Raw genomic sequence first — 24987 nt, forward strand, 5'->3', positions numbered from 1 at the left:
AACATGTCGCTCTGTATGGCGTGCGATCTGACAAATCAGGGACCGCTGATGCGGAGAAGCATATATACACCCTCCCTGGCCTGAAGTGATGCTCACTACGATAGAGCAGTATTGACCTCATCAGTAGCACGCCCTTATCCCACATCATGGCATCAGCAGCAGTCCATCAATCCACCGGCGCCCACACAACGTCGTTCGAGCCGCTCACCACAGTGCAGAGCGGCGTGACCAAGCACCATGTTCATACCCACCTGAACTACTATAAGCCCAACGAGGATGGCAGCCCGCCCGCGCCCGCGGTAAGTTGCCACCTAGCACTCCGTCCGCCATTTCAACCCTGACCGTGTCGTCAGTATGTCGGCAAGCCTGAGTCTTACGAGCGGCCTGTGCAACCCACCGACGTAACCGTCCATGACATCCGCGGCGAGTCCGACAAGTATACACTTGACGGCCAAGGCTTCCAGATCTACAACTTCCCCTCGTCTGAGAAGGACTTCTCGGATGACGACAAGATCAAGGCCGAGTACTACCCTGAGACGGAGCGTCTCCTGAAGGAAGCGTACGCCCACCCCCTCTCTCTTCTCTTGACTCCTTCCAATCCACGCTGACACTCCAACCTTCCAGCACCGGCGCCAGCCGCGTCTTCATCTTCGACCACACCATCCGGCGCGCGCCCTCGGACCAACGCACCGGTGGGCCCAACCCGATCCGCGGCCCCGTCAACCGCGTGCACATCGACCAGTCCTACAGCGCATCGCGCTCCCGCGTGCCGCACCACCTGCCCTCGCTCGCGGACCAGCTTCTCACCACGCGCCACCAGATCATCAACGTGTGGCGGCCCATCAAGCGCATCCTCAAAGACCCCCTCGCCGTCGCCGACGCGCACTCGGTGCCGGAGACGGACCTCGTGCCCGTCGGCCTCATCTACCCGAACCGCCGGGGCGAGACCTTGTCGGTGCTGCCCAACGAGAATCACCGGTGGCACTACCTGTACGGCCAGGAGCCGCAGGAGGTGCTGCTCATCAAGTGCTACGATAGCAAGTTGGATGGGCGCGCAAGGCGCGTGCCGCACACGGCGTTCACGAACCCGGAGACCGAGGGCGAGGAGGCCCGGGAGAGTATTGAGGTCAGGTGTTTGGTGTTTCATGAGGATGAGCCGGCCGAGTGAGGGAGGAGGGAGTGTGGGTGGATGGCGATGATCGTATGGTGGAATTCGAGTTGGGGAGAGGGCGAGGATGGAAGAGCTTCGTGCTTCAGTGTCGTGTCGTTCCTATAGTCTTACGTTTTTCTTGTTGTCTGTGTTCTACGAGCAATGCTTCAGCGTATCACCTGCCACCTTCCCAGAAAGAATTTCATTGAATACGTGCATATATATACATTCTGACCCAGAGGCAGCGCACGCCTACTCGGTCATCATTAGCATCACACCCTCCACTACGACCCACCTAATACTGATCCTCCGGATCCGCCCCCGCCGCCGCGACCGTGGCGTAAAACAGCTCTGTCTCCGCAGCGATGACCATGCGCCCACTTCCGATGAACCGGAAGTTCGCCACCGTCTGGCCTGTAAAGATCTTGCCGAGCAGCAGGCCCGCCTCGTTCCACACGTGCACGCCGTCACCGACACCGGCGTAGACATTGCCGTTGGTGTCGCAATGGATGCCGTCCGGGAATCCTGGCGAGGCGTACGCGAACGTCTTGCGGGAGGAGAAAGTGCCGTCTTCTTCGACGTTGTAGCGGTAGCTTTCGGGTCAGATGTTAGTACTGGGACTGGCTGTGGAGTTACGGCAGAGGTTTCGGGAATATTTGACTAGGTACTGGACTATAGCCCCGGGGAGTGAGGGGAGTGAGACGTACATAGTAGCTGGAGAGGAGTAGTTGAAGCCGTAGAAGCCCAGGGCTGCGCCCGTGTCGGTCACGTAAGCGTAGGAGCCGTTGGGAGAGAATGTGAGTCCTGGTGGGGGTCATTCAGCTTTTGGGAATGATTTACATCGCGTGGACACACGTACCATTGGGCTTGTCGAATTGATCGGCCACTGCGGAGAGAGCGCCGGTGTCGGCGTTGAGGCGATATACCAGCGTGGGGATGGACGGTGGCGGACGGAAGTCCTGTAAATAGCCATAAAGGGAATCCGTGAAGTAGATATCACCATTGCGGGGGTTGATGGCAACGTCGTTGAGGGAGTTGAACTGGCGGCCATAGTAGTTGTTGACCAATACTGGACGGATCAGCTGCCAGGGCATGGAGGGCGTAGAGGTAGACGTACCTGAGGTGTTGTATGGTTCTTTGGGGTTCATAAGATATAATGTAGACGGAATATCATCTCCTTGGCCTTCGCCAGTGAAGATCAGCTGGCCTCGGAAGTTGGTTGCGCCTATTAGGGAGCTTAACATCTGCTCGATAGCTTCCGTGGACTATGTGACTTACCGTTGGAGTTAATTACGTTGGGTTCCGGGCTGACGGTGGTGACTTCGACCTCAGCAGTCTGGTTCGTGCCATTGGCAAATGCTTGTGCAGCTGGTAGCGAGATCTTCTGAATGATGTTGGATTTGTTCAACCCAGTCCCAGCGGCCATAGCCCCAGCATTTTGGACGAAGAAAACCTCGTCTGTGGTTGGGTACCTAGTGTGACCTGTGAGAGGGCATTTATATGATAAAGCGGGCTCAGCCTTAGACTCACCAGACCACGGCTTCATGGAAGATCGGGTCCTCTTCACTGGTGGCAATGATATTTAGTGTTGGGCGGGATCCAATTATGTCAAGGAAAGCCTCGTCGTAGACATGGAAGGGCTTGGACTTTGCGTCCTCCTCAGTGATCCCAGGCGGTAGGAAGACCTGGCAGTATTAGCAGAGAGTTGGCATGATTTCGGAGGCCAAGCTCATACGGTGGTCAGGTTCTCCACCGACGGCGGTTGTACCGTCTCCAAAGCATTGAGCTTGAGTCTATCAACCACGAGAGCATTCTGAGGGACGTCCTGTGCGAAAGCTGGACCGAACAACAGACCGCAGACTAGTGGGGCGAACATTGCTCCTGAGAACATACTGTTGACGGTTGAGGCGTTGTGTGCCACCTCCATGATCTAGCTGGTCACCGCGTTGTTATAAATCCTCCGGCTTCAGGGCATGATGAGGTAATTTGGCAGCAGCCACCACGTTTTTCGAAGCTTCCCTGCCGATCTGTGAGGGGCTGCACGACCTTGGCCGGGAACTAGGGGCCATGACCGGCAGGTATTTACCCGAGACTCGCACGCTAGGCGGGGTCTTGTCAGTGACAAGCACCAGTGTTGTCAAGCTTGTACTTATATTTTGTGGGTTGCTGTACCTTCGAACGCTTTAGCACCGAGTAAATCTTCGGGCGTGTGGCGGTGAGTGATACATTAAAGAGTGATTATGGAACGAACACAGGTGGGGCACTGAGCGTGCCTTGAGAGAAGCGAAGTCTCGGGTAGAAGTGTCACCCGCGGCACGACTAGCCCTTGTAAGGTTATGCAAATCCGGGGCGTGATCCAGGAACCGGGGTAAATGTGCGTAGGTGGAAAGGTTAACGGGCGATGTGCCACTCATCGATCCCCGCGTTCGGTGTTGTTTATGAGTTCCCTGATGATCTTCGGCAGTTGCTCGAGCTATTAGTGCATCACTGACACCCAAGCTCTCATTCAGATCTCGGCATGCTGCATCGATCGGCGGCAACATGCATCTGTCGTGTCCGAGACTAAGCCTCGGTGATGACAATTCCCGTCAACGGCATCGGATCAAAAGTCAGCTAACATGTAAGTAAACTTCGTGACGAGCTCTGTAACTTGGGACGAGTCAAGTTGTCAACAATGTGCAATTCGATGGTATAGCCATCCAACTCCAAGCACGGGGTCACTCGATCCCGAGTGTCCTGTGGTTTGTCTGCCAGAACGACAACACGACCAGAGCCCATACGACGGACGCATGCAATTCCCATGCCGCCAGGCCCATTGTCCCGATAAGCACCAGCATATTCCGAGCCATTATGCGCGCAAGATGATGCCAGACGCATGGTCCCTTACTCTTCATCCGCTGAGATGTATCACGGGACAGCCTACTCAGCCACAATGTCGAGGAGAAACGATAGCAACACTAGTGGCTCCCGCTTTGGTCAGATCGCTGAATAATACATATTCGCCGGACTGCTTGACCATGAGAAGGCGTTGTCGCAGTCCCGCGCCTTGGAGACATCTATTGTGAAACAAAAGCAACCTCATTTCCAGTTCTTTTCCTTGAGACCCAAGGTCTGCTGTTTGTCGCTAGTAAATACCTCTCAGAGCAGTAGAAGCCGGACCGCTGCACTGCTTCTTTTCTCCAGCGACTGCCGTATGCTGCTCAAGTTCCTGGGCTCGACGACACGCAAGCATCAGGCCTGAGATCAACCTGCGGGGGGAATGCTGCTTTCCGGGCTTCAGCTCCAGCAGAACTTGCTTCGAATGGCTTTGTCGTTGCGATATATCGCACCTGCGGCAGCGTCTGTAGCAGGCAACTTGCGTGACCGTCTCGTCTGTTGACCGCGGATGCCGAGGCTGGGGTGACTAGTCGCAGATCATAGCCTCCGCTCAGTAAATGCATGTCGCAGTAGTGGAGGAGAGGGACACAGGTACTGGTGATGCCCATGAGGCGTATTGCGGTTCTGGACTGATGACGAGGTATGGCTGTTCCGCGGCGCGAGATCTGGATGGCCATGGTAACGCTACCGATCTTGTGTTTTGTAAGATCTTCATCTTGAATTCTGACATAACCTGTCCACTTGAACACCACAGAAGCTATGGACAGAGATGCGTTTTGCTGTTCCAAGGAACCGGGGTGACTCGTACAGAGGCGGCCAAGCACGTCGTACAGGAGGCGTCTTGGCTATATCTTAGCAAGGCATCGGGTGGCTGCGAAGTTGGGGTCGGGTCGCCAGTCCTTTTCGCGACGCGACGCGACGCAGCTTTCGCGCAACATAGGGTTTGGGGAGATCTACGTCCTCGCACAAGCGACCCTCTATACTCCGCACAACTGCCGCCAGATAGCAGACGGTTTTCGATTGTCCACAGCAATGGCGACCGATCGGAGGCTTTGTAGTACCGATCAAGGATGGGGTCAGAAGTGCACTGCGGCACCAGCGCTTACGGCGAGAGACAGGCTGGCTTGCGACGGGACTGCCACAGTGGGTAGCTTGACTCCAATGCGAAACATCGCTCTTCATTACCACCTAGAAGTTCTTCCTGATCTCTGAAGACTGCTCTCGTTTCTGTATCTTTTACTTGCTCAGAGCCTCTAGCCATGGCATATCCAGATACATTCCAGGGCTTTGCATCGCAGTCGCACGAGCGATGGACTGATTTCGAGCTCCTGGTCTTCAAGCCCAAGACCTGGAGCGAGGACGATGTTGATATCGAGATCACTCACTGTGGCGTATGCGGGAGCGATGTGCACATGATCTCTGGTGTAAGTCTCCGTCCTAGACGGGCGTGCTACATGTCAAGGCACATCTCGGACGTTCTTGCTCCAGCGAGAAGTCAAGATCCTCGAAACATGCACGCCCCTCAGCTGCGACAATATTTATTGCTAATACAGACTCTAGGGCTGGAAGATACCAAAATATCCCTTGGTCGTGGGTCACGAAGTGGCTGGCATCGCCCGCAGGGTCGGCCGCAATGTCAAAGACATCCAAGTCGGCGATGTTGTCGGTTGCGGCGCACAGATTGGAAGTTGTGGTTCATGCCGAAGTTGCCGAGATGGCCATGAGAATTACTGTCTACGTGGCTTTGTGGACACATATGACGGGCATTGGCCTGATGGCACGCGGACGCAGGGCGGATATGCGGACTACATTCGCGTTGATGGGCATTTCGTTTTCAAGATTCCGGTAAACCACTCATTCTGTTTGCAACTGATGGAGAATTACTTTCTTCAATCTGCTCGAAGTAGCTACTGACCCTCGACGGTGCAGGACGCTCTTTCACCCGATCAAGTGGCGCCGATGTTGTGTGGAGGTCTCACGGTGTTCGCGCCGCTCGTGCAGAACGGTTGTGGAAAAGGAAAGAAAGTCGGTGTGGTGGGTATCGGAGGGCTGGGCCACTATGCCGTACAGTTTGCTGCGGCTCTTGGTGCTGAAGTATGGGCATTGTCTCATTCACCGAGCAAACGAGACGATTGCCTTAAGGTGGGTACCTAGTCTTCGAGACACTTCCGCACATGCTGACGCGGCTGGCTCCGACAGATGGGCGCCACACATTTTGTCGACACGAGCGGCAAGAATTGGCATCAAGACCTCGAACAGACGTTGGATATCGTCGTGAGTACGAGTGATTGCGATGAAGGCTTCCCTTTGAAGGAGTGCATGAGCTTGTTGAGACCCTTAGGAAGATTCATGACGTGAGTCCCTCTTGCATCAACTTCGATGATATGCAATGCTTATAAGGCGCAGGGTGGGTATGCCGAACAAAGCTCTCCCTACTATACATGCAACCGACTTCTTGCCTAATGGTTGTACCATTGGAGCGACTCATATCGGGAATCGCCGTGAGGCTCTAGCTATGCTAGAAGTTGCTGCCAAGAATGACGTTCGAAGTTGGATTCACACAGAACGAATGTCGAGCGCCGGCTGCAAGAAAGTGGTTGAGTCGGTATCTAAAGGTGGTGCTCGGTACCGATGGGTGCTCAAGGTTGAACCCGACTCGTTCCCACAAACGAATGGTCTGACAAATGGACACCAATCAGCCAGCTGACGATCCAGCCTAGCATATTACTTGCGGTTAGCTGGCAGTGTACTGCGTGACCTGGAATTCGGCTTCAGCTTACGGGCAGCAGCTGTAGAATCATCCCGCGAATTGTGCTTCGCATCCCGAACCAGAACATACTGAACATCTTAAGCAAGAACGACTGATTTCCCTAACGTCCTAGCCGCATCTTGCCATTTGACAGTACCATCCGCAGCGTCCATATGCTGCCAGACCTCCAGTAGCAGGCTCTTGGCTTTGGCGATATTGCTCAAGCCTTGAACCTCAAGCAGTTGATCTAGAACAGTAGTTGTGATATTGCGGTGACTGGATGTGATCGTGCACGTTCCAGCAACAAAAAGTGGCCAAAGCAACCCTCCGAAAGGCTTTCCAAAGACCATGACACGAAGACAGCAATCAAGTGCTGCCTGCACGGCTCTCTGGATACGTGGCGATGCCCGAGAGTCCCCGCAATGGCAGTACAGATGTATGAGTGCAGAGTAGCGGTAGGCTTCAGCGTTTTGAAGAAGTGACTGGAGCGAGGAGTCGGAAGCGGCATGCTCCATGTTGACCGCATACAACTCCAGATGAGGTTTCCACTCCATAAAAGACAGCTCTAGGGCAGCGAGGGAGATTCGTTCATGTTTGCCTGTAGATGAGGAAAAGATCGGTGAGTTCGTGCCTGGAGGGGATGTCTGAGTAGTCGATCCTGCTCCGATAGGATCCGATAGTCTGGAGAGTTGTGCAAGACGGTGAAGAAGTGGCCAAAGACCTACAGCGAGGCCGAATACATTGTCTACGCAGCCATAGGGATCTGTCGATGTTGTAGCGTTTATTCCACGAGTCGTGCTGAGACTTTCATCTTGATATGTCAGGCTTCCTGTCAGTGGTCGCCGCCCCAAGGACAGTGCGACAATTACATCGTAGTACCTGAAGAGCTGTTTTGTTGTTATCCCTCGTATACACGTCCGCTTAGAGCCGACTTACCTTGTGATGAAAGGTACTGGTCCTGTTCAGGCCCGCGTTCTTATCCACTTTGAGAAGGTGAAGGGAGCCAAGGAGGTGATGAGCAGGAGTGGTCGAAACATCATCCCGAAGCAATTCATAGAATAGAAGACAGAAGGTACACGCGATGATGGAATTCCAAGGAGATCTATCCTGTCGGCCAATCGATATTTTCAGGCCTCGAACTGCTTTGGAGTGATAGCGAATGCTTTCGTCCAGATATTGCTGCTGTGTCGACGAGGCTTCACTTGTTTGAGCTTTCCAAGCAGACCCGACTGCGATTATTGCATGCCTTAAAGGCTCGAAGAGTGAGAGCTGAGCAAAATGCAACTCTCCTGGGCTCGGCTCTTCTTCCTTCCTTGCAATGATGGGCCAGAACTCTTCTTGAAAGGCCTTCAAGTACGTTTGCTCATGTCTCCATAGTTCTAAATGCGCGCCACTGGGAGAATCAGCCCCGAATTCGTAGTTCGAGATGTTGTATGCTCCCTCGCCTAAAGGTAGTGTGTCGCTTCCAGTAGCTGAGTTCGGAGACACATGGCTAACCCTCGGAAAGGCAGATTCGATGAAGCGTAAGGATCCGGCAAGATCTTCGGGCACCTTGCGTGTGCCATCGGTGTGATTCCAGCCATCGCCAGAGAGATAGGACCATTGTTGTCCAGACTCTAGCGGGATTCCAAGGGTGGGATCGATATAATTCGAAATTGCGTTTGGCGTTCCTGACTGAGAGTCTTGGTTTCTATCTCTGGGATCAGAGACAGACTCGCGACGACGTGGAGTGTTTGGGGCGACGTTGATCTGATGGCGTCGAGTCGTATCATAGACGCATTCGAGACTGCGCTTTGCACATCGAGCACATGCTGGCCTCACCTCGTCGCACTTTTTCCGGGAAGCCTTGCTTGAATGCAATTAGCTCACTCGAAACCTCATCATTTGCGAGGTGTATACTAACCATGCTTTGCAGCCATTCCTCGATCTAGGCACCTTTGGTCGTGTCTGGTCACTGGATCTCCTCGTTTCAACAACCCCGCTCGGAGAAGATGGAGAGGTGTCAGTCATCTCACGTCAAAACAGTCACATACCAAGGCGCAAAGATTATGCGCATCACTGTGCGCCATATGCTCTCGCTTGTCCAGGGAAGAGAACGGACAAACGATTCGGGGGAGTTTAACTAGCCCGCCCGAGGTATTGCGGGGCTTGATCCTCAGGTGGAGCGACTGTCCTGGCTACGGGCTGGAGCATTTACACCAATAAGGGCAATGCAGGGTCCCTATGAATTGAGGACAGGCCTCGTCCCTAGCCGGACTTGGCTGCAAGTTCTAATGATCGCACTCACTGTCCAATAACTACATCCTGCATACGTTCTTCGGGCGTGACAACAAGCGAGACGAGTTGCCCATCCTTGACTCTTCCCTCAACTATTGTCTCAAAAGGTGCATGCAGCTTGAAGTCCACATCCCAGTCAACTGGCCAGGCAGGCAAAACTCTCAGTGTCCGACTCTTGTTTCCATATGTTTGCAACAACATCTCCTGTAGTCCAATCATGGAGCTACCACCGTGGTTCATATCGGGAGTCCAGTCGAAGTTGGGGCCCCAGAATGACCTATTTAGATTCGTGTCAGACTCAGAGCCGAAGCTTTGGTGGAGACAGTGCCAGTACTTACGGAAATCTGTGAGCCTTTGAATCTTGCAGCCTCAGCATGGTGATATTCTTTGCCATCGTCGTCAATCCCATTCGTGCGAGCCAGATACCATCTTGCTGCCAACCTTCTGCGCCATGAAAGTCCTGGGTTTCGGTGTCATACAAATATGTGTCGACGGCGTAGCTGAGATTTGGTAGACCCAGACCGTATTCTGCCCAAGGGAAGACTGGATACAGTTGAGGAATCTCCACATTCTGTATGCGAGACCAAGCTACCGCGGGTGCGATAGTTGTTCTGTTCTGCTGTTGTCGTAATGGAATGGCTGGTATGCTAGCAAGGAACCTTTCGTACCGACTGGTGTTACCTAACACGTAAGGCGGGTCGACCTGCAGCAACCTAGTGAGGACAGCACGAAGACCGCTGACTGTGGATGCAGGGTTGTATGCATCTTTGTATCTGTTTGTAGACATGTTAGTACAGTAATGCACGTCATTCGTGGAGCAGTAGTGATCCATACGTCTCGCCGCCCGACCCTGGATAAATGACAAGTGACTCGTTGCCTTTTGTACCAGTCAGACGAAATACCTGCCCGTCGTCAGTCATGGTGTGATTTTCTAGCGGATCAGTTCCTACATCTCGCAGTTGCTGCTGCTGCTGGTAAAATTCCTCGAACCACAACAGACTGCTTTCAATGAAAGTCATATATGGTTCGATGTTGTAATCGTAGAATTGGTTGGCATCCAGGAGCATTTGAACGAACTCAAGCTTAGCTACCATCAGTCGATGTGATCTGGAAAACGAGATTAATTTTTAGTGACCTACGCTGGTATCCTGCAGCCATATGAGCCATTCATTGAACTCGAGCCCCATGGGGAACATTTCTGGTCTGGTAGCGTTGAATATGTAAGTGTCTGCGTTGAATTGATAGATCTGCGGCAGTCCAAAGTTGTCGATTTGCTCGGTAAAAAATGTGTGATTGATACCATAATATGTTCGCCCGCGTAGCTGGTTCACCGTGGTAACACGACGGTAGAAATCGAACTGTGGTGTCATCATGTCAACGTCTCCACTCTTGAGCATAGGCCAGTATAGAAGTCGCTGGTTCTGGGCGGTAAAGGTACCACCAGACCACCGTCGGAAGTCGGGAGAATACGGCAGACTATCGTCCACGAAATATGGGTCGAATGTGAACAAGCCGCCGTTGAAGCGCGTCGGCCATTCTCCATAAGCGTTGCAGGCCAGCATGAATCTGAAGAGGTTATAGTTTCTTCCTACTTGGTATGGAACTCCAGTAGCGTTTGAATCAGCATTGATAAAGATATGGCTGCGGTTCCAGAAGGAGTGCCACCACTCTAGTGTATCGCTTCGGTAGCGACGAGGCGCCTGTATCAAAGTTTCCAGTTGTGTCTGCCAGTCTTCCTGGGAGTCTGTAATATTCTGATGCACTGAGATGGTGAGATTGAACGTATAGCGTGGACCGGTGCTACTCAAGCTCCACGAGGTGTAATTGGTGTTGACATATTGACCTGAGGTGATGTTTTGTGGTGTCAACCCGTCTCCAGCTAGCCACAAGCCAAATGTGTTCCCTCTCAGCGGGTTGTATAGTGTACCTTTGTATTCTTCAAGTCCCTGCTGACTGACTGTGGCATCGAAGACAGTTTCTTCTCTGTTCCTGTGGTAGGCTAGAACTCCGTTGCCGTAGAAATCAACGAAGTCTTGATAAGAATATACCGAAACGTTTGGAAACGATTGCCACGACGACTGTGCCCTCTCATCGAGATCCATCAGGCGATCTTCAGTCCTCCAGGACTCGAAACTCGCCTTCAGGTCGACTTGAATCGCGCTGGAAAAGTCGACATGGATAATGGGTTCGAACACATCCACCCAAATCACAAGCTGAGATCCGGTGGCTCCTGTGAAGCGAATATAGCCATCCTCAAGGACAAGCCTTTGTTCGAATGAGGGCTCGTTGACGGAAAAGGGGTTGGGCTGGAAATGCAAGCGTGTCCTACCCAGCTTCAGCAGGCTATTGTTCTCGTCGAATGTTCCAGACTTGGCGATATAGAACAGGATAGTGCCTGGGCCGTTTCAGTAAGCATCCACGCGGTCGTGGAAGTAAGAGCCCTTACCATTCTCCGCCCAGACATTAAGACCAACATCGCCCCCTCCAAGCGGCATTGACGACGCCGAGCCATTGCTCTGAGACGGAGAGCTCCAGACAACATCATAGTCCGTGGGCAATTGGCTTGCAACTGTGAAGTTGATTAGCGATGTGAGTAGCACAGAAACATACAACAGCATGTCGATATCTCGGGATCGATCAAAATCAACATAGACTACTTTTCCTCCGCAAGCATTGGGCGCCCGGTTCCAATTATGTCTGATCTACCAAATGGGTAGCAGTAGCGCAGGGTACATTCCCTCACAACTAATGTCCAAACGTGACCCTAGAAGTACATAGGCATACTGGCGGTGATCACCGCTAGCCGAAACCCCTCTCACAGACGCACGTAAGTAGATTCGGCTGAGTCGGGTCGCAAGAGCTTCCAGAAAGTCAATCGCAAGTAGCAGCGGCTAGGAGATCTCTAGGCCGGCATTTACCCTAGAATCAAGTTCTATCATCTAGTGTAGATGTGGACTGGGATTGGGAATTGGCATCCCCAAGTTCCTGGGCATGACGGATATGCCATGGCACATTCAGTAGTACTCGGCGCAGTCTCATTTTGATGCTTAGCCACCTCCCTGTCACGATTGCCGAGGCCAGACAAGGCAACGAGGCGCCACGGCCCTCTATTGCCAAGGACTCCAAGGTCTTAGGGGTCAAGACACTTGGCAAACAATCTCCCATGCGCCTCGCGTGGAAGATCATGTTGATTCTGGACTTGCTCCTACAAGTACTGAATTGTTGTATATAGAGAAACACAGTTGACACCTATTTGTCCTGAGGCTCCTCTCACACTATCCTGAGTGACTCTTACAATTTTCAGTACTTCACCTAATAGTGTGTGCTGGAGAGAAGGGAGCGAATAGGGGTTAAGGATTATCTAAACCTTAAGCCTTGTATTAACCACGTGTGAATTGTGTGATAGTATTATAAGAGTTAAAAACTAAAAAGAATGCCTCCTAAGCAAGTGATAATATAAATATAAGCAACCCTAAGTACTAGGATACCTGTATCTAATAGTGCTATCCCTAAGGGGAGATAGAATGTGAGTGAGATAGAAAATTAAGATTCTCTGGAGGGGACTTAAGAAGATAGTGATAAGCAAGCAATAGAAGAGGAAGTAGTATAACTGTTGTGTAAAGAGTTGTAACATGAGCTAGATAAACTTGAATCTTAAGTAGAATTAGCCTAAATGTAATAAAGACTATAATATCTATATAAAGGAGGTATTAGTATCTTAAAGTAATAGACCACAGGGCAAGGTATTTTATCCTAATATAAATTGTGTAAGGACTAGATAAAGAGACCTATGTCTTAAGAATTAAAGCTAATTTTTAAATACTTTAAGCCTACACTACTAGCTCTATATTATAGGACAAGCCTCTCTAACTATAAACAATTTCTTAGAGAGTGTGCTACCTATTTTATAACTATAGGTTAGATACTAGATACTAATACTAGCAAGCCTATTCTTATTACTATAAATTAGCTTAAGGATATTACCTTAACTATCTATAATCTTTATAAGAATATAAATTATATAAAGATATAAGACAATTTTACCTATATATACTAAAGATATATAATAACACTGTATACCTAGATCTTTAAGGCTACCTAACGCTACTTTACAGTGAAATAATATTATAGCCAAACTATATATTAGTTCTTCCTAGAATTTAAGGAAATTAAAAGAGATGTTTAATAATTAGAGCTACTAGAGGAATAACTCTAGGTGTACTATTTCCTGTATAGTCTTCTCTAGGCTATAAGAGAGTAGTTAATAGCTAATAAGTATAAGATATAGGAAAATATTGATTATATTAGTGCCACTATATAATACTTTAAGGTAAGGAGAAACCTATTTATACCTTAATCCTTTACTATTAAGGCTAAGAGCCCTATAACTGCTCACATAATATATATAGGTAAAAATAGGGGACAAGGTAGAGGAGGCATCCCCCTAAAGATAACCCTAATAGTAACTGTAGATATACTATCTAAGACTTCTAGTGTACCTTGTACTAATAGTGTAAGTATAAGTATTACTATTACCTACTAGAATTACAGTAAAAAGGGGTATAGAGTAAAGGAGTGTAGAAGTCTAAAGAAGAAGGAGGGAGAGAAACTAAAAAACTAATAGCCTATAGTATTAACACTACTATTATATTAGGTATCCTTAATATTAGGTATTAATACTAATAATATTGTTATGAACCGCTCTGAACGTCGGGTCCAAACTGGGTTTAGCAGCTGGGCGAATAGTATCAGGGTCAAGGCTAGGCCAAAGTAAACATAGGAACTGATAGTAGCAGTTGCACTACTAGTGTATAGAGCAAATCAACATATAAAGTTGACTACAAAAGTCCTATCTAGTATCGGGACAGGTTGTCCCTCTATATAGTGCTGTATAGCTTATCTTGCTCTATGTAATCTATTGCTCTGATAACAGGAGTACCCCAGATCACAGAGCGTGTCACATAACTCACTAACTATCCTTTTGCCCCCACAGTATGGCTTTCCATGGGGTTTAGTCCTCCTCTGGGTAACCTTCCCCTTAGGCCCTAGTATCCCTACGGCCACTGGCCTTGGTCATATTGCAGATGTGATTTGTAACACTTTCCCCCTCTTAAGCCTTAGTTATCCTTAACACCTATAAGTAAGTAAGTCCCTCCTGTTCTATATAAAATCTTTGTTTATAGCTGAATATGCCTCTAGTCTACACTACTAAGCTTAGTTCTACTAATCGCCAAAAACATCTTGCTAACAAGATTGACTAAACTGGTTTCCCTATAATAGCTCCCTGTCCTTAGTGTGTTTCTTCTGGGTCCCACTATATTATTTAAAAGGGTGCTTTATGTTACTTGTGCTACTTGTAAAAGAATATTACTTATAGGGGCACCTTTTCTAATGCCAAGTTTAATACACTGGAAAACTAGAAGACTAACCTTCTCTATAAGAAGGTTAAAGTGTGTTCCTATCTCACTAGTCTCGCCTAGGAGTTGCTCTCCCTCTAAAAGGAGTATAACTCTCTTAACAAGAAACTAAACAAAATCTACAACCGCTAAGAAAAGATAATTAAGGAGGAAGCCCAAGCCCTTAAGGAGCTTAATACTTTCACTAGTGACCCTAAGCCACTAGCTGTAATATCCCCTCTAGATTTTAACCTTAGTTTAGAGTTGTCTAGTTAGATTTTAGCTAGTGTTAGGGAACCTTAACTACTAGACCTGGTTGTTACCACCTTAGGTTCTAGCAATAGTCCCTTAAAGCCTTCTAAGTAAGATTCTCCTTTAGTTCCTATGTGTTTTCTATATACTTATATCCTTTCTAGTAAATTAGATAGTATAGCTTCCTATTGATAAGTTAGGTTCTTATAATACAATCAACCTTATAATATAGTTCCTATGTTTCCTTATAAATATATATTAGTCCTAGAGTCTTGATGTTTTATAATACCCTTTCTAGTAGTGACATATAAAATATATTATATATCCTTATCTCTTTTAGAAGTCTAAGTTAATAGTTAATATTTCCTATTCTTCTAATAACCCTAAATAGTCCAAGTTTAGTGTAATCTAGTTTAGAGCTTGGTCACTATATTTTTATATTTTTTTATAGAAGGTAAACTATCTCCCCCTCTAAGGAGACTAGTCCTCTAGTTCTCTTTTTGTTTATATATTTTGTTGTTTTATCTTGAATCTCCTATAAGTTATCTCTAAGTAGTTAATATATTGTTTATAAGTGTGTTACTGATATTTTTACTTTTTCTACCACTAGCTTTATACCTAGTTTGTGGTTATAAAGTCTTGGGTGTTTTCTATAGTTTGTGTAATAAGGAGAGATCCCTATTGCTCCTGCTAAATTGTTGTATACAAATTGTGCTGTTAGTAATAACTTAACCTACTTTGTTTGTTTATAGTCTAAATAGTACTATAGATATTATTTAAGGACTTGGTTTGTTCTTTCTATTTGTCTATTAGTCTATAGGTGAAATACTATTAATAGCTTGTGTTTTGTTCCTAACTAGTCTATTAATAACTGCTAAAATTGTGATGTAAAGAGCTTGTCTCTGTCTGATATAATTTCTTTTAGCATTCTATACTATGTAAAGACTGTTTCTATAAAAATATAAGTAAAGTCTATTGCTGTTACTATTTTTAAGAATAGTATAAAGTATGCCTATTTTATTAGTCTTTTAACTATCACCAGGATACTATCATATTCCACTCCTATGAGGGGATATATAGATTTTAGCAGATCTATAATAAAGTCCATTATAATTAAGGTCTATATGTTATCTAGTAGTTCTAGAGATTATAGTAACCCATAGGGTTTATGTCAACTATACTTGGTTTATACACACAAGTCGTAGTTCCTAATATAGTTCTCTATATCTTTCCTTAAGCTAGGCTAGGTAAAGTCTTGAGTTATAAGTTCAATTGTCTTATTAACACCTAGGTATCTAGCTATTTTAATATTATACCTATTATATATAACCTCTTGGTATTGTTATTCACTTAGTTATATTTCTATAGTTACTAATATTTAAGGTTTCTAATATACTAGGCTATTCCTATCTTGCCTTAGTATTAAGGCTAGTGCAGGTCTAGTTCCCTCTATATAGTTAGGCCTTCTACTTAAAGTATTAGCACATCCATTTTCTGTTCCTCTAACATATGTGATCTTAAAGTTATATGCTAAAAGTGTTTCTACTTACCTGACTTACCTCCTGTTAAGTTCTTTTATTATAGTCTAATATAGAAGGTTCTTGTGGTTAGTAAAGATCTAAACGGGGTGACTAGTTCCTTCTAGATATACTCTCCACTCCTTTAAGGCTTCTACTATTACTAAAAGTTCTTTATTATAGATATTATAGTTCAATTCAGGTCCAGTTATCTTTCTAGACCAATAGGCTACCGGCCTAATCTTTCTATCCTCCCCTTTCTAGGTAAGGTATATACTAACTATATAGTCTAAGGTGTCTATTTCTAGTATAGCTTCCTTTTCTGGGTTAAAGATAGCAAGTATTAGAGCTTTAGTTATTTTCTCCTTAATGGCCTTAAAGGCTTACTTATATTCTTCTATCCAGTTAAAGTGTTAATCTTTATAAGGTTTATTAAGGGGGTAGTTGTGTGGGAATACCCCAAGATAAACTTGCAGTAGTAGTTAGCAAGTCCTATAAATAACTGTACTTCCTTAATATTCTATGGCCTAGGTCATTCCTTAATAGATTGTATCTTTATAGGATCTAGGGCTAATCCTTTTTCTAATATAAGGTAGCCAAGGAAAGCTATCTTGTGTTTATAGAACTTACACTTGCTAAGCTTCACTAGGAGGTGTTTCTATTGTAGTTTCTTAAGTACCTTCCAAACCTGCTCCACATGTTTATTATAGGTTTGTAAGAATATAAGGATATTATCTAAATAGGCCAAGACAAAAATATTTAAATAGTCTTATAAGGTATTGTTAATTAGCTCTTAGAAAGAGGTAGGTGTGTTAGTCAATCTAAAAGGCATAACTTAGTACTTGTAAAGTCCCTAACATATTTTGAACACTATCTTCCATTCTTTAGCCTCTTTTATTCTGATTTAATAGTAGGTGTCCCTAATATTAATCGCTGTGAACCACTTAGTACCTAGAAGTCTGTCCTATAGTTTATCTATATATAGAAGTGGGTATTAGTTTTTTCAGGTGATATTATTAAGCTTCCTAAAGTTAATATATAGTTATAGGCTACTGTCTTTCTTTAGTGTAAATAGCACACTATACACTATTAGTAACATAGATTTCTATATAAACTATTTCTCTAGGTGAGTATCTAGGTATTCTTTTAAGAAGTCCTCCTACTTCTTTAAAAGTAGTATTAATCTAGCATAGTACTTTAGATTTTCCACCAACAGGGGTATCTTATAATCCTATAGTTAATGTTCTAGTAGGGTAGTACTCCCTACTTTTTCTGTGAACACATCCTTAAAATCTTTGTATTCCAGGGGAATCTCTAACACAGCTATACCTACTAGAGCTCTTCCCACTAGTTATACCTATATTACTCTCTTAATACGACGCAGATTCTTCAGGCCCACTTTTCCATTTCCATTCTTGAGGGAGTGCAGCGCCGCCCTAGCACACCTTCCGGGGTGGGCTAGCGGTGTGCTCGCGGGTGTGCTGGGTGTGGCTCGAGGTGTGCCTGTTTCAGACGGGCTTGGCGCTAACTCCCACGACAGATTGTGGTCCGCACCATACGTAGACCCGCACTTTGCTGATGTAGTCTTTCCCTGCTAAATGCATGGGCACTTCCAGAGGTGGCAGGCGAGTCACGTGACATTGATCCACCGGAAAGGGCTGGTAACCCAACCTAACCCCACTAAACCTAAGCAGGAAATCTGGCATTGCTGCTTTGGTCGGTCAATCTACCTCGATTTCCCTCGCCTTCCCGTGTCAAGCAAAAGTCTTGTGTGCATGGAACGTGACAGAATCGTGCAGAACGTCAAGTGGCCGCTTCATTGTGGTGTTCTACTGCAGCTCGACGTGGTTGATGCGAAGGGATGGTGGCCTCAGAACGGCCGCATTGTTCTGAAACATGGCGACACGGCCTCTCGTTGGTCGATACAGTCAGCCACGCAATACTGTTAATGCTTCTCAGGGTCAAGAGCATTCCCGTCTCTTATGGTCGAGTTCTTCTACACTACTGTAGCATACCAACAGCGACCTGATTCATACGCTTGGTATCAGTCAATTTCTCCACGACGGCTTTGAAGAACCCCAACCCGCAATCAACCGTTCATCCCATTCAACCCATTCATCCCACCCAAGCCTCCATTCACTGCCTCAAACCCACCACCCAACTCCGTATTCCCCTATGCACCAACACCACCCCCTCACTCCCACATCCTCTCCTTCACCCTCTCAACCGCCACCGCACACCCATGCCCCCACCCCCACATCCGTCTCACACACTCAAAGCCCCGCTTACTCAACAAATACCACGTCACCTCTCTCTCAAAGTGCCCTTCCCTCTCGCTCTCACTCTCAAATGCCTCGCCGCTCACAACTGTGTCCGCCGCCAGTGGGCCGAGTGGTTTCTCTCACCATCTCCCGTTCGCGCTAACACTGTGAAGTAGATTGCTGTCCGATGCATATCCCCACTAACTTTCAGTGGCTTCTGGACCGAGATCGTTTAAGGCGCAGCTGCACGATTTCAGTCCAGACGTAGCCACCTCCTGCGTTCAATTCCACCCTACTGTACTACTGACTTGTATTCTATAGGTCCGGCCGAGAGCCTCCTGAGTCCGTACCGCACCTGCAGCGTCGTCACGGCAAGCCAGTGAATCAGCGGCGCGAGCCGCCGAGCCGCGCAACCATCTAAACCAAAGTTCGCAGCCAGCAAGTGACAGGTGAGGTTGAAGAGTAGGGATGCCCAAATCAGGAATGGCTACTGGGATGTCAACCGCGTCAGCAACATACTATAATGTTGGATAAGGAAGAGCACGGCTGGCTGAAGAGCACGTTCCCAGTCGCGGGGGGAAAGCGTTCGTTCCTGTCTGCCAGTGACATCTCCTGCGTGGTAGGGGCTTTCTAGACTCAAGGAACCGGTTTACAATGAGAGATGCGGGAGGCTTGGCGGCGTTGCTGGCGAGGACGTAGGGGTTTCGGAACGCGGATGCCCGAGACCAGATGGGTGAGATTTGTGGATGGAGTGATGTTTGGCTGTGGACGCAGTGCGATGGGAGGGCTTGTTGGTGTGAAGAGAGGTTGAAGGCGGTGGAGGGAGTCACCTGCGATCGCTGTCGGGTTTGTGGATGAGACGTCCCAATATCAGGCAGTGAAATTCTGGGCACCACATCACTAAGTCATCAGCCTTGCCACGCAGCGCCAAGTTCGTGTAGCCTTATTGTTCAGGCGACTTACAGTCCTGGACCTCATCTATGGTTGTCGTGCTCTGCTTGAGAGGGACAAGTCGCCGGTAGCCTCTGCGGAGTATAGCAGGGGACACCCATCGATGTCCTTGAAACCTGCCCTCCCAACTGACACGAGATCACCATTCGCTTCGCCGCCTCGCTTCCCGACTATCAATCTCCCTGGCTGAGCAGCTGCACGCAAACACATCCACACACAAAGCAGCTAATCCACACGCAACTGCCAATAACCCTGTCCTCGCGCCAATCCGCCTCATTTACAGCGGCAACGCGCTCAACGACGATGCGCCACTTACTACCTCCCTAAATCGCCCCCTCCTGCGCACCCACACTCCGCCTGACGCACCCCACCACCATGACGATGGCTCTGACGCCCCTCCCTCCACCGGCCTTAGAGGCCAAAACCCCCCTCCGCCGCAGCACATCCACTGCTCCATCGGCGATCTGATCCTACAACCCCGACCCCGCCGCCGAAGCACGCCTCGTGCAGCCACCCCCGCATGATGACGGCAGCACCTCCTAACCCACCCAGCAGCAATCTCCATATACCCCCGCACAAGCAATTGGCATTAAACCACCACGGCCGCCCCCAACCACCCCACCCGCGGGTCTGACCGCCTCCTCACCGCCGGCGTCACGCCCTCAGAAATCGTGATGCGTGCCGTGGGAACCACGGCGAGTGTATGTGTCCGCACGGAGGTGGCGGCAGATTTGAAGACACACAGCTCCCAAGACCCATTTCCCTGGCATTCAACATTCAACACACGTTGCTCTGCTCTCTCGAAAGCCAAAAGGCCGAGTGACCTTTGGTCCTGGCTCACATCGATGTCGTAGATACAAATGAATAGAGCTGCTGGAGCAGATTGATTGATATGGAGCATGAAACGGCGAGCAAGTCCTCCCTGGAGCAACAGTAGGCATGACACGAGCGAGGCTCCTAGGTCCAAGCGCCTGCTGGAGCTGTGTGACCTCCAGTATTTTCTGTTTTATAGAAGTAGCCGGAGCTCGTCCCAAAGTCTCCTTGTCCTTAGATGACCTTCGCCGTAATCAATACGAGCGAGGCGACTTGATTCTTCTCGAGGCAGGTGGGCGTCAATGCTGGCAGGTTGGTGGCATGTGCCTACCGTCCGTCCAGATTTCTTCCGGGCCTGCGCACTCTATCGCCGTCATCGACGCCTACCAGCCAAGCCCAATCTCAGACATGACCTCACTCCTCCCACCACCTCTCATTCCGCATCGACAACCGGGACTTCTCCCCACACCCCTCCCTTACATACGCCCTACCCTCCACCTCACCAACCTCACCAACCTCGCCAACCTCACCAACCTCAGCAGCCCCGGCGCCCTCCTCGTACCGTACTTCGCCATCGTCAAGTCTCTCTGCCGCTAGACAGAGGCGCGCGCGTGGGTTTAAAATTACTGGAGGGTTACCCCTTGCTGGGTGTCTTTGGAGGTAACTGAGTAAGCAAATTCGCATGAGGTGGAAAATCCTTGTTCAAGCGGTGATTCGTTCTTTAAAGAGAAGGTAGCAGCGATTACGCACATTCGTAAAAAAGGTCCCTTCCTTCGCTTTCAATGCCTTGACGACCTCATCCATAGAATCGAAAGTACTATGCCAGCAGCCTTGCATCACTTCGCCTAATGGTACATTTGTGGTATTGGGAAATCGGTTGTTTTCATATAGTTGCTGGACAATGTGTGAACGATTCTCGGATGCTTCGAACTCGTGGTATGGGTGTCTGCCAGTCAGGATTTCGTACATCACACAACCAAAAGCGAAAATATCTGTCTGCTTGCTTACTTCTGGTGTGGATCGTCGATAATTGTACCATTGATAGCAGGAACCATGCTCTCCACCGTCAATACTGGCACCTCCGAAATCGATCAATTTCAGGCAATCAAATTCCATCCATACCATAAGGCTGGAAGCTCTTTTCAGTATCATGTTGTGACACCCAACATCCGCTTGGACAATGCCCTTTTCATGCGCGTATCTCAAACCCTCTGCAGCCTGCCTTAACCAGCGAAGTCTCCTATGCAATGGAATCTTATCTGCATTCGATTTTGGGTACCTTTCTCGAAGCGGCTGGCCTCGTTCTAGAATTAGGGAGCCATCATTCAGACTACCCAGATAGCTCGCGATATTGGGATGTGGGCAGAGACGCGTATATGCTCGACATTCACGCTCAGCATCATGCTCTTCGCCCTCAAAGTACTGTTTCACAACTCTTTTCTTGTCGATCCCGTAAATGAGGCCCGACCCGCCGGCCGTGATGTATTGTCGTCTTTCGTACGAAGAGGCCGTTGGATGTCTCTGCTGGTCTGAGGATAAGGAAGCTCGACGCTTGTGGTTGAAGCACATTGCACGCAATCGAGTCTGAGTGCGGAAGCTACACATCGGAGACAAACAAAGGGGGTATTGTTAAGCTCCTTTGCTCGGCGCGCTAGCTACCCACGTGATTCCACGTGACGGAATCTTTGCCCCGCGCGTGGCCTTAGCGCCTGCACTTCGAGCTCCTGAACTGTGTGCCCAGATTCCACATTTCAGCCAATCCAGCAGAGATGTACCCTTCCCCATTGTCGGCGTGCATGCAGCATAAAGTGACTAGGTTTGCGAGTCTTGTCCACGAGACTATTGCCACTGCCTTCTGCTGTCTTTCATCCTGACTATGATGGAGGTCGCGCAACACCCAGCGCATCTTCAAAACTCCTACTTAATTAATATCATTCTATTCTGGATTTAGAACTGATAGACTAAGTATTTCGAACAACTTACCGTCAGGGTCTTGTAAATTTGGAGCGAAACTGCGGAATCTCGACAACCTTGACATGGTCCACCCTTCGTGGAAGGGAGTACGTCAAGAGCTCGGTCATGCGTCATCGTGTCGCAGGCGGGCCCAGGTTTAGGCCTCTCGTTACATCTCTTCCGTAGTTTTCTCAGTATCTGATGTCGCTGCGGAGCGTTATTGACCTGCCGGCCACACTGTGTGTGTTCCTGGATTGCTTTGCCGTAAGTGCACATACTGACAGGAATTTATGATGTATTGATCACTAGAGGAGGAAGTAATGCTCAAGGTCACGGTCACATCACTGGGGCTGGCACAACCGGAATTATATATAGCCTTGCACCACGTATATTGGTAGCGACCTGTAACCTACTAGAAAAACTTTAGCCTACTCGCCTGTCGACATTCCCGGGATGTGTTAGGTCAGTCGGCCACGTCAGAAGAATCCAAGGTCTGCAGGTAAGCATTGGGCCTTTTAGCCGCTAATCGTACTCAAGCTCTAGATCAGTGTCAGAGGTGGGCTGGTGTTGCTTCCTGCGCCCTGTATGTAGCCAGCGCATAGTCTCGTATCTGACCAATCTACTTTATTCCAAAGTGAATCGAGAGCTATCCATGTGCGCATAACGCATACGCACGCGGCGCGGCCCATCACGAATCACAGCTCCCGGATGTGTATTTTAGGCTCATTACTTGCCAAGCCGTAGCACAGGTCCGATTGGCTGTGTGATAAATGACGTTGCGAGGCAGGCAATGTGGAAGCGACATACCTGATGGCGGATTTATATCCTTCCCCACCTCCAAACAAACCTTCCTCCTTTACCAAATCCCTTCCTTACCCGATCCTTCCTTTCATTGACCATACCCACTCCACCTTACCTTCCATTTACATGGCTGAACATGTAAGCGAAGTACAGCAGCAGAAGACCGACATTGATTTCATCTTAAATCATTATAGCGCGTCAAGACGAACTCTGAACTCCATACATGAATTGTGGCACGCCGCCAATCAAGAGGACGCCGACGCCACAACAAAGATCTTCCTTGGCGACGGAACTGAGCAGTGCTTCTACGCATGGTATGCTTTCACTCTTCTTAGACACGACAGCCAAAAGAGCTCCCACTTCACCGGAAAGGCCACCTGTGCCCAAGTGGTAGTCAGGATTTCGTCCTCACCTGAAAGCTACCAGGCTTCCATTGCAGCTGGAGTTAGGCGCGGCATCAATGGCGATGCAAAGATGCGAACAACATACCAGGATCTTACGCAGTCGCAGCTTCGCAAAAGACCTCGTCAGTATAGCAAATTGTGCTATGCCACCTGAACTAATATGCGTAAAGGGACCGCCGACGATAGAGTTGCTTTTGATATTGAGTGTCTCAATCCTGAACATCCGCCCGGTCCTATGCCAGGTGATTCGTACAGCGGAGCTCTCCTTCACGGGACAACTACTCTTTTTCCGGCTGGCTTTGCAGACTCAATTAGACGAGATGTCGACCCAGGGGACGAGAATTCATATACTACCGCTATCGACATGCACTTCCCAAGCGGTCAAACCACCACTGGTTTCGCGTGCCAAATGATAATAGCTGTTACAGAAAACAAGATTAACCATTTGGCGAGCCAACTCTTTGGCGTACACTTGGAGACGCTTTCAGGCCTTCGCTATGTCTGCCTTCCTGGCGGTGCTAGGGTACTGCCTAACGACAAAATAATTCTTCAAGACTGTGATCTCGATATTCTTCTGCCTACATTCGGACCTGAGGCATGTGTCGCAATCAGGGCAAACCCAATGTACCAGGAAGAGCGCAAGTGGGGACGCAGCAGGACACAGTGCATCTCAATGGTGATATCACACGTCGCCGTTGATGAAGCTCTTATTTGTGTGAATCTCGGCTTGCGAGAAGGTGTTTTGATAAAAGAGACGCTGTATCAATGATACTGCGCCGGGTCTGGATAGGTCTTATCATATATTGCCCACCCCCCGTCCCCCGAGATATATATCTGTGCCATTTTCCACGATCGCCCAGCCACTGCATTCGGGGTGCTGTTTCTTAGGAGAATTTGTATTGCTGCTGTCGTATTCCCATACAAAGCAGTGCTTCCACTCGACTCTCTGACCTCTCCCGTCCACCCAGAGCGGGGCTTTTTTTGCTTTGCTAAAATCGACGGAATCAAGATCTTCGAATTGATGGATTTTCAGCGGCTTAGAGCGTCAGATTTGGTTACTGCAAGAATTGGATCTTACCATAGAGAAAAAGGACTAGCTGTCACCCAGAATGCGAAGGAGTGGTAATCGTGTTTGTGCTCAGGGCGGTTGAGATCAATTGTAGTAACGTAAAGACAGAGGAATGGTGATTGACGTTGAAACAAATTCCAGCACAACGCGTCTGCGCCCCTATGGACTGGTCCGAAGTTTGTAATGAAGTCTTGCGGAAGGGGTCGCGAACGAGACTTGGGCAGCAAGAAGCGGCCTACCCCACTAAAAGTCGTCCCACCACTGACGCAACTACACGATTGAGCAAAAATGCACCCAATCAGAAAGAGACTCAACTAAAGCCCTCAACGGAGGTTAGCCTTGTTGAGAGAAGAAGAGCGCCTGAGCGGCACTACCAAGTAAGGTTATCAGGAAAATGTTGCCAGTGCCCGAAAGAATGGGTAGAGAATGGTTGGCAGAGAAGGGTTGGCAGAGAAGGGTTGGCAGAGAAGGGTTGGCAGAGAAGGGTTGGCAGAGAAGGGTTGGCAGAGAAGGGTTG

The 24987-nt window shown here is 48.5% G+C and overlaps 6 protein-coding genes across 6 annotated transcripts; 3 read left to right on the forward strand and 3 right to left on the reverse strand.

Moving 5' to 3' along the window:
- Positions 1–146: 146 nt before the first annotated feature.
- Positions 147–1168, forward strand: HMPREF1541_10412 (uncharacterized protein; the record flags this gene model as incomplete). The annotated part of the gene is made up of 3 exons (XM_008715083.1): positions 147–299; positions 354–559; positions 625–1168. The coding sequence occupies 3 exons, from the start codon at positions 147–149 to the stop codon at positions 1166–1168; spliced, it is 903 nt and encodes a 300-aa protein (XP_008713305.1).
- Positions 1169–1445: 277 nt separating this feature from the next.
- Positions 1446–3077, reverse strand: HMPREF1541_10413 (uncharacterized protein; the record flags this gene model as incomplete). Its single annotated transcript, XM_008715084.1, has 7 exons — positions 1446–1743; positions 1858–1954; positions 2010–2219; positions 2268–2375; positions 2429–2622; positions 2681–2835; positions 2886–3077. 7 exons carry the CDS (start codon positions 3075–3077, stop codon positions 1446–1448), a joined length of 1254 nt encoding a protein of 417 aa, XP_008713306.1.
- Positions 3078–5286: 2209 nt separating this feature from the next.
- Positions 5287–6734, forward strand: HMPREF1541_10414 (uncharacterized protein; the record flags this gene model as incomplete). Its single annotated transcript, XM_008715085.1, has 5 exons — positions 5287–5451; positions 5588–5872; positions 5957–6169; positions 6227–6381; positions 6434–6734. 5 exons carry the CDS (start codon positions 5287–5289, stop codon positions 6732–6734), a joined length of 1119 nt encoding a protein of 372 aa, XP_008713307.1.
- A 2325-nt stretch (positions 6735–9059) lies between these two features.
- On the reverse strand, positions 9060–11671 carry HMPREF1541_10415 (uncharacterized protein; the record flags this gene model as incomplete). Its single annotated transcript, XM_008715086.1, has 6 exons — positions 9060–9330; positions 9392–9826; positions 9888–9955; positions 10004–10135; positions 10193–11448; positions 11500–11671. 6 exons carry the CDS (start codon positions 11669–11671, stop codon positions 9060–9062), a joined length of 2334 nt encoding a protein of 777 aa, XP_008713308.1.
- Positions 11672–20657: 8986 nt separating this feature from the next.
- On the reverse strand, positions 20658–21368 carry HMPREF1541_10416 (uncharacterized protein; the record flags this gene model as incomplete). The annotated part of the gene is made up of 2 exons (XM_008715087.1): positions 20658–20836; positions 20990–21368. The coding sequence occupies 2 exons, from the start codon at positions 21366–21368 to the stop codon at positions 20658–20660; spliced, it is 558 nt and encodes a 185-aa protein (XP_008713309.1).
- Positions 21369–23765: 2397 nt separating this feature from the next.
- On the forward strand, positions 23766–24170 carry HMPREF1541_10417 (uncharacterized protein; the record flags this gene model as incomplete). The annotated part of the gene is made up of 1 exon (XM_008715088.1): positions 23766–24170. One exon carries the CDS (start codon positions 23766–23768, stop codon positions 24168–24170), a length of 405 nt encoding a protein of 134 aa, XP_008713310.1.
- Between the last annotated feature and the right edge of the window lie 817 nt (positions 24171–24987).

Source organism: Cyphellophora europaea (genome assembly GCF_000365145.1).
Source record: "Cyphellophora europaea CBS 101466 unplaced genomic scaffold supercont1.12, whole genome shotgun sequence".
NCBI classification, from domain to species: domain Eukaryota; kingdom Fungi; phylum Ascomycota; class Eurotiomycetes; order Chaetothyriales; family Cyphellophoraceae; genus Cyphellophora; species Cyphellophora europaea.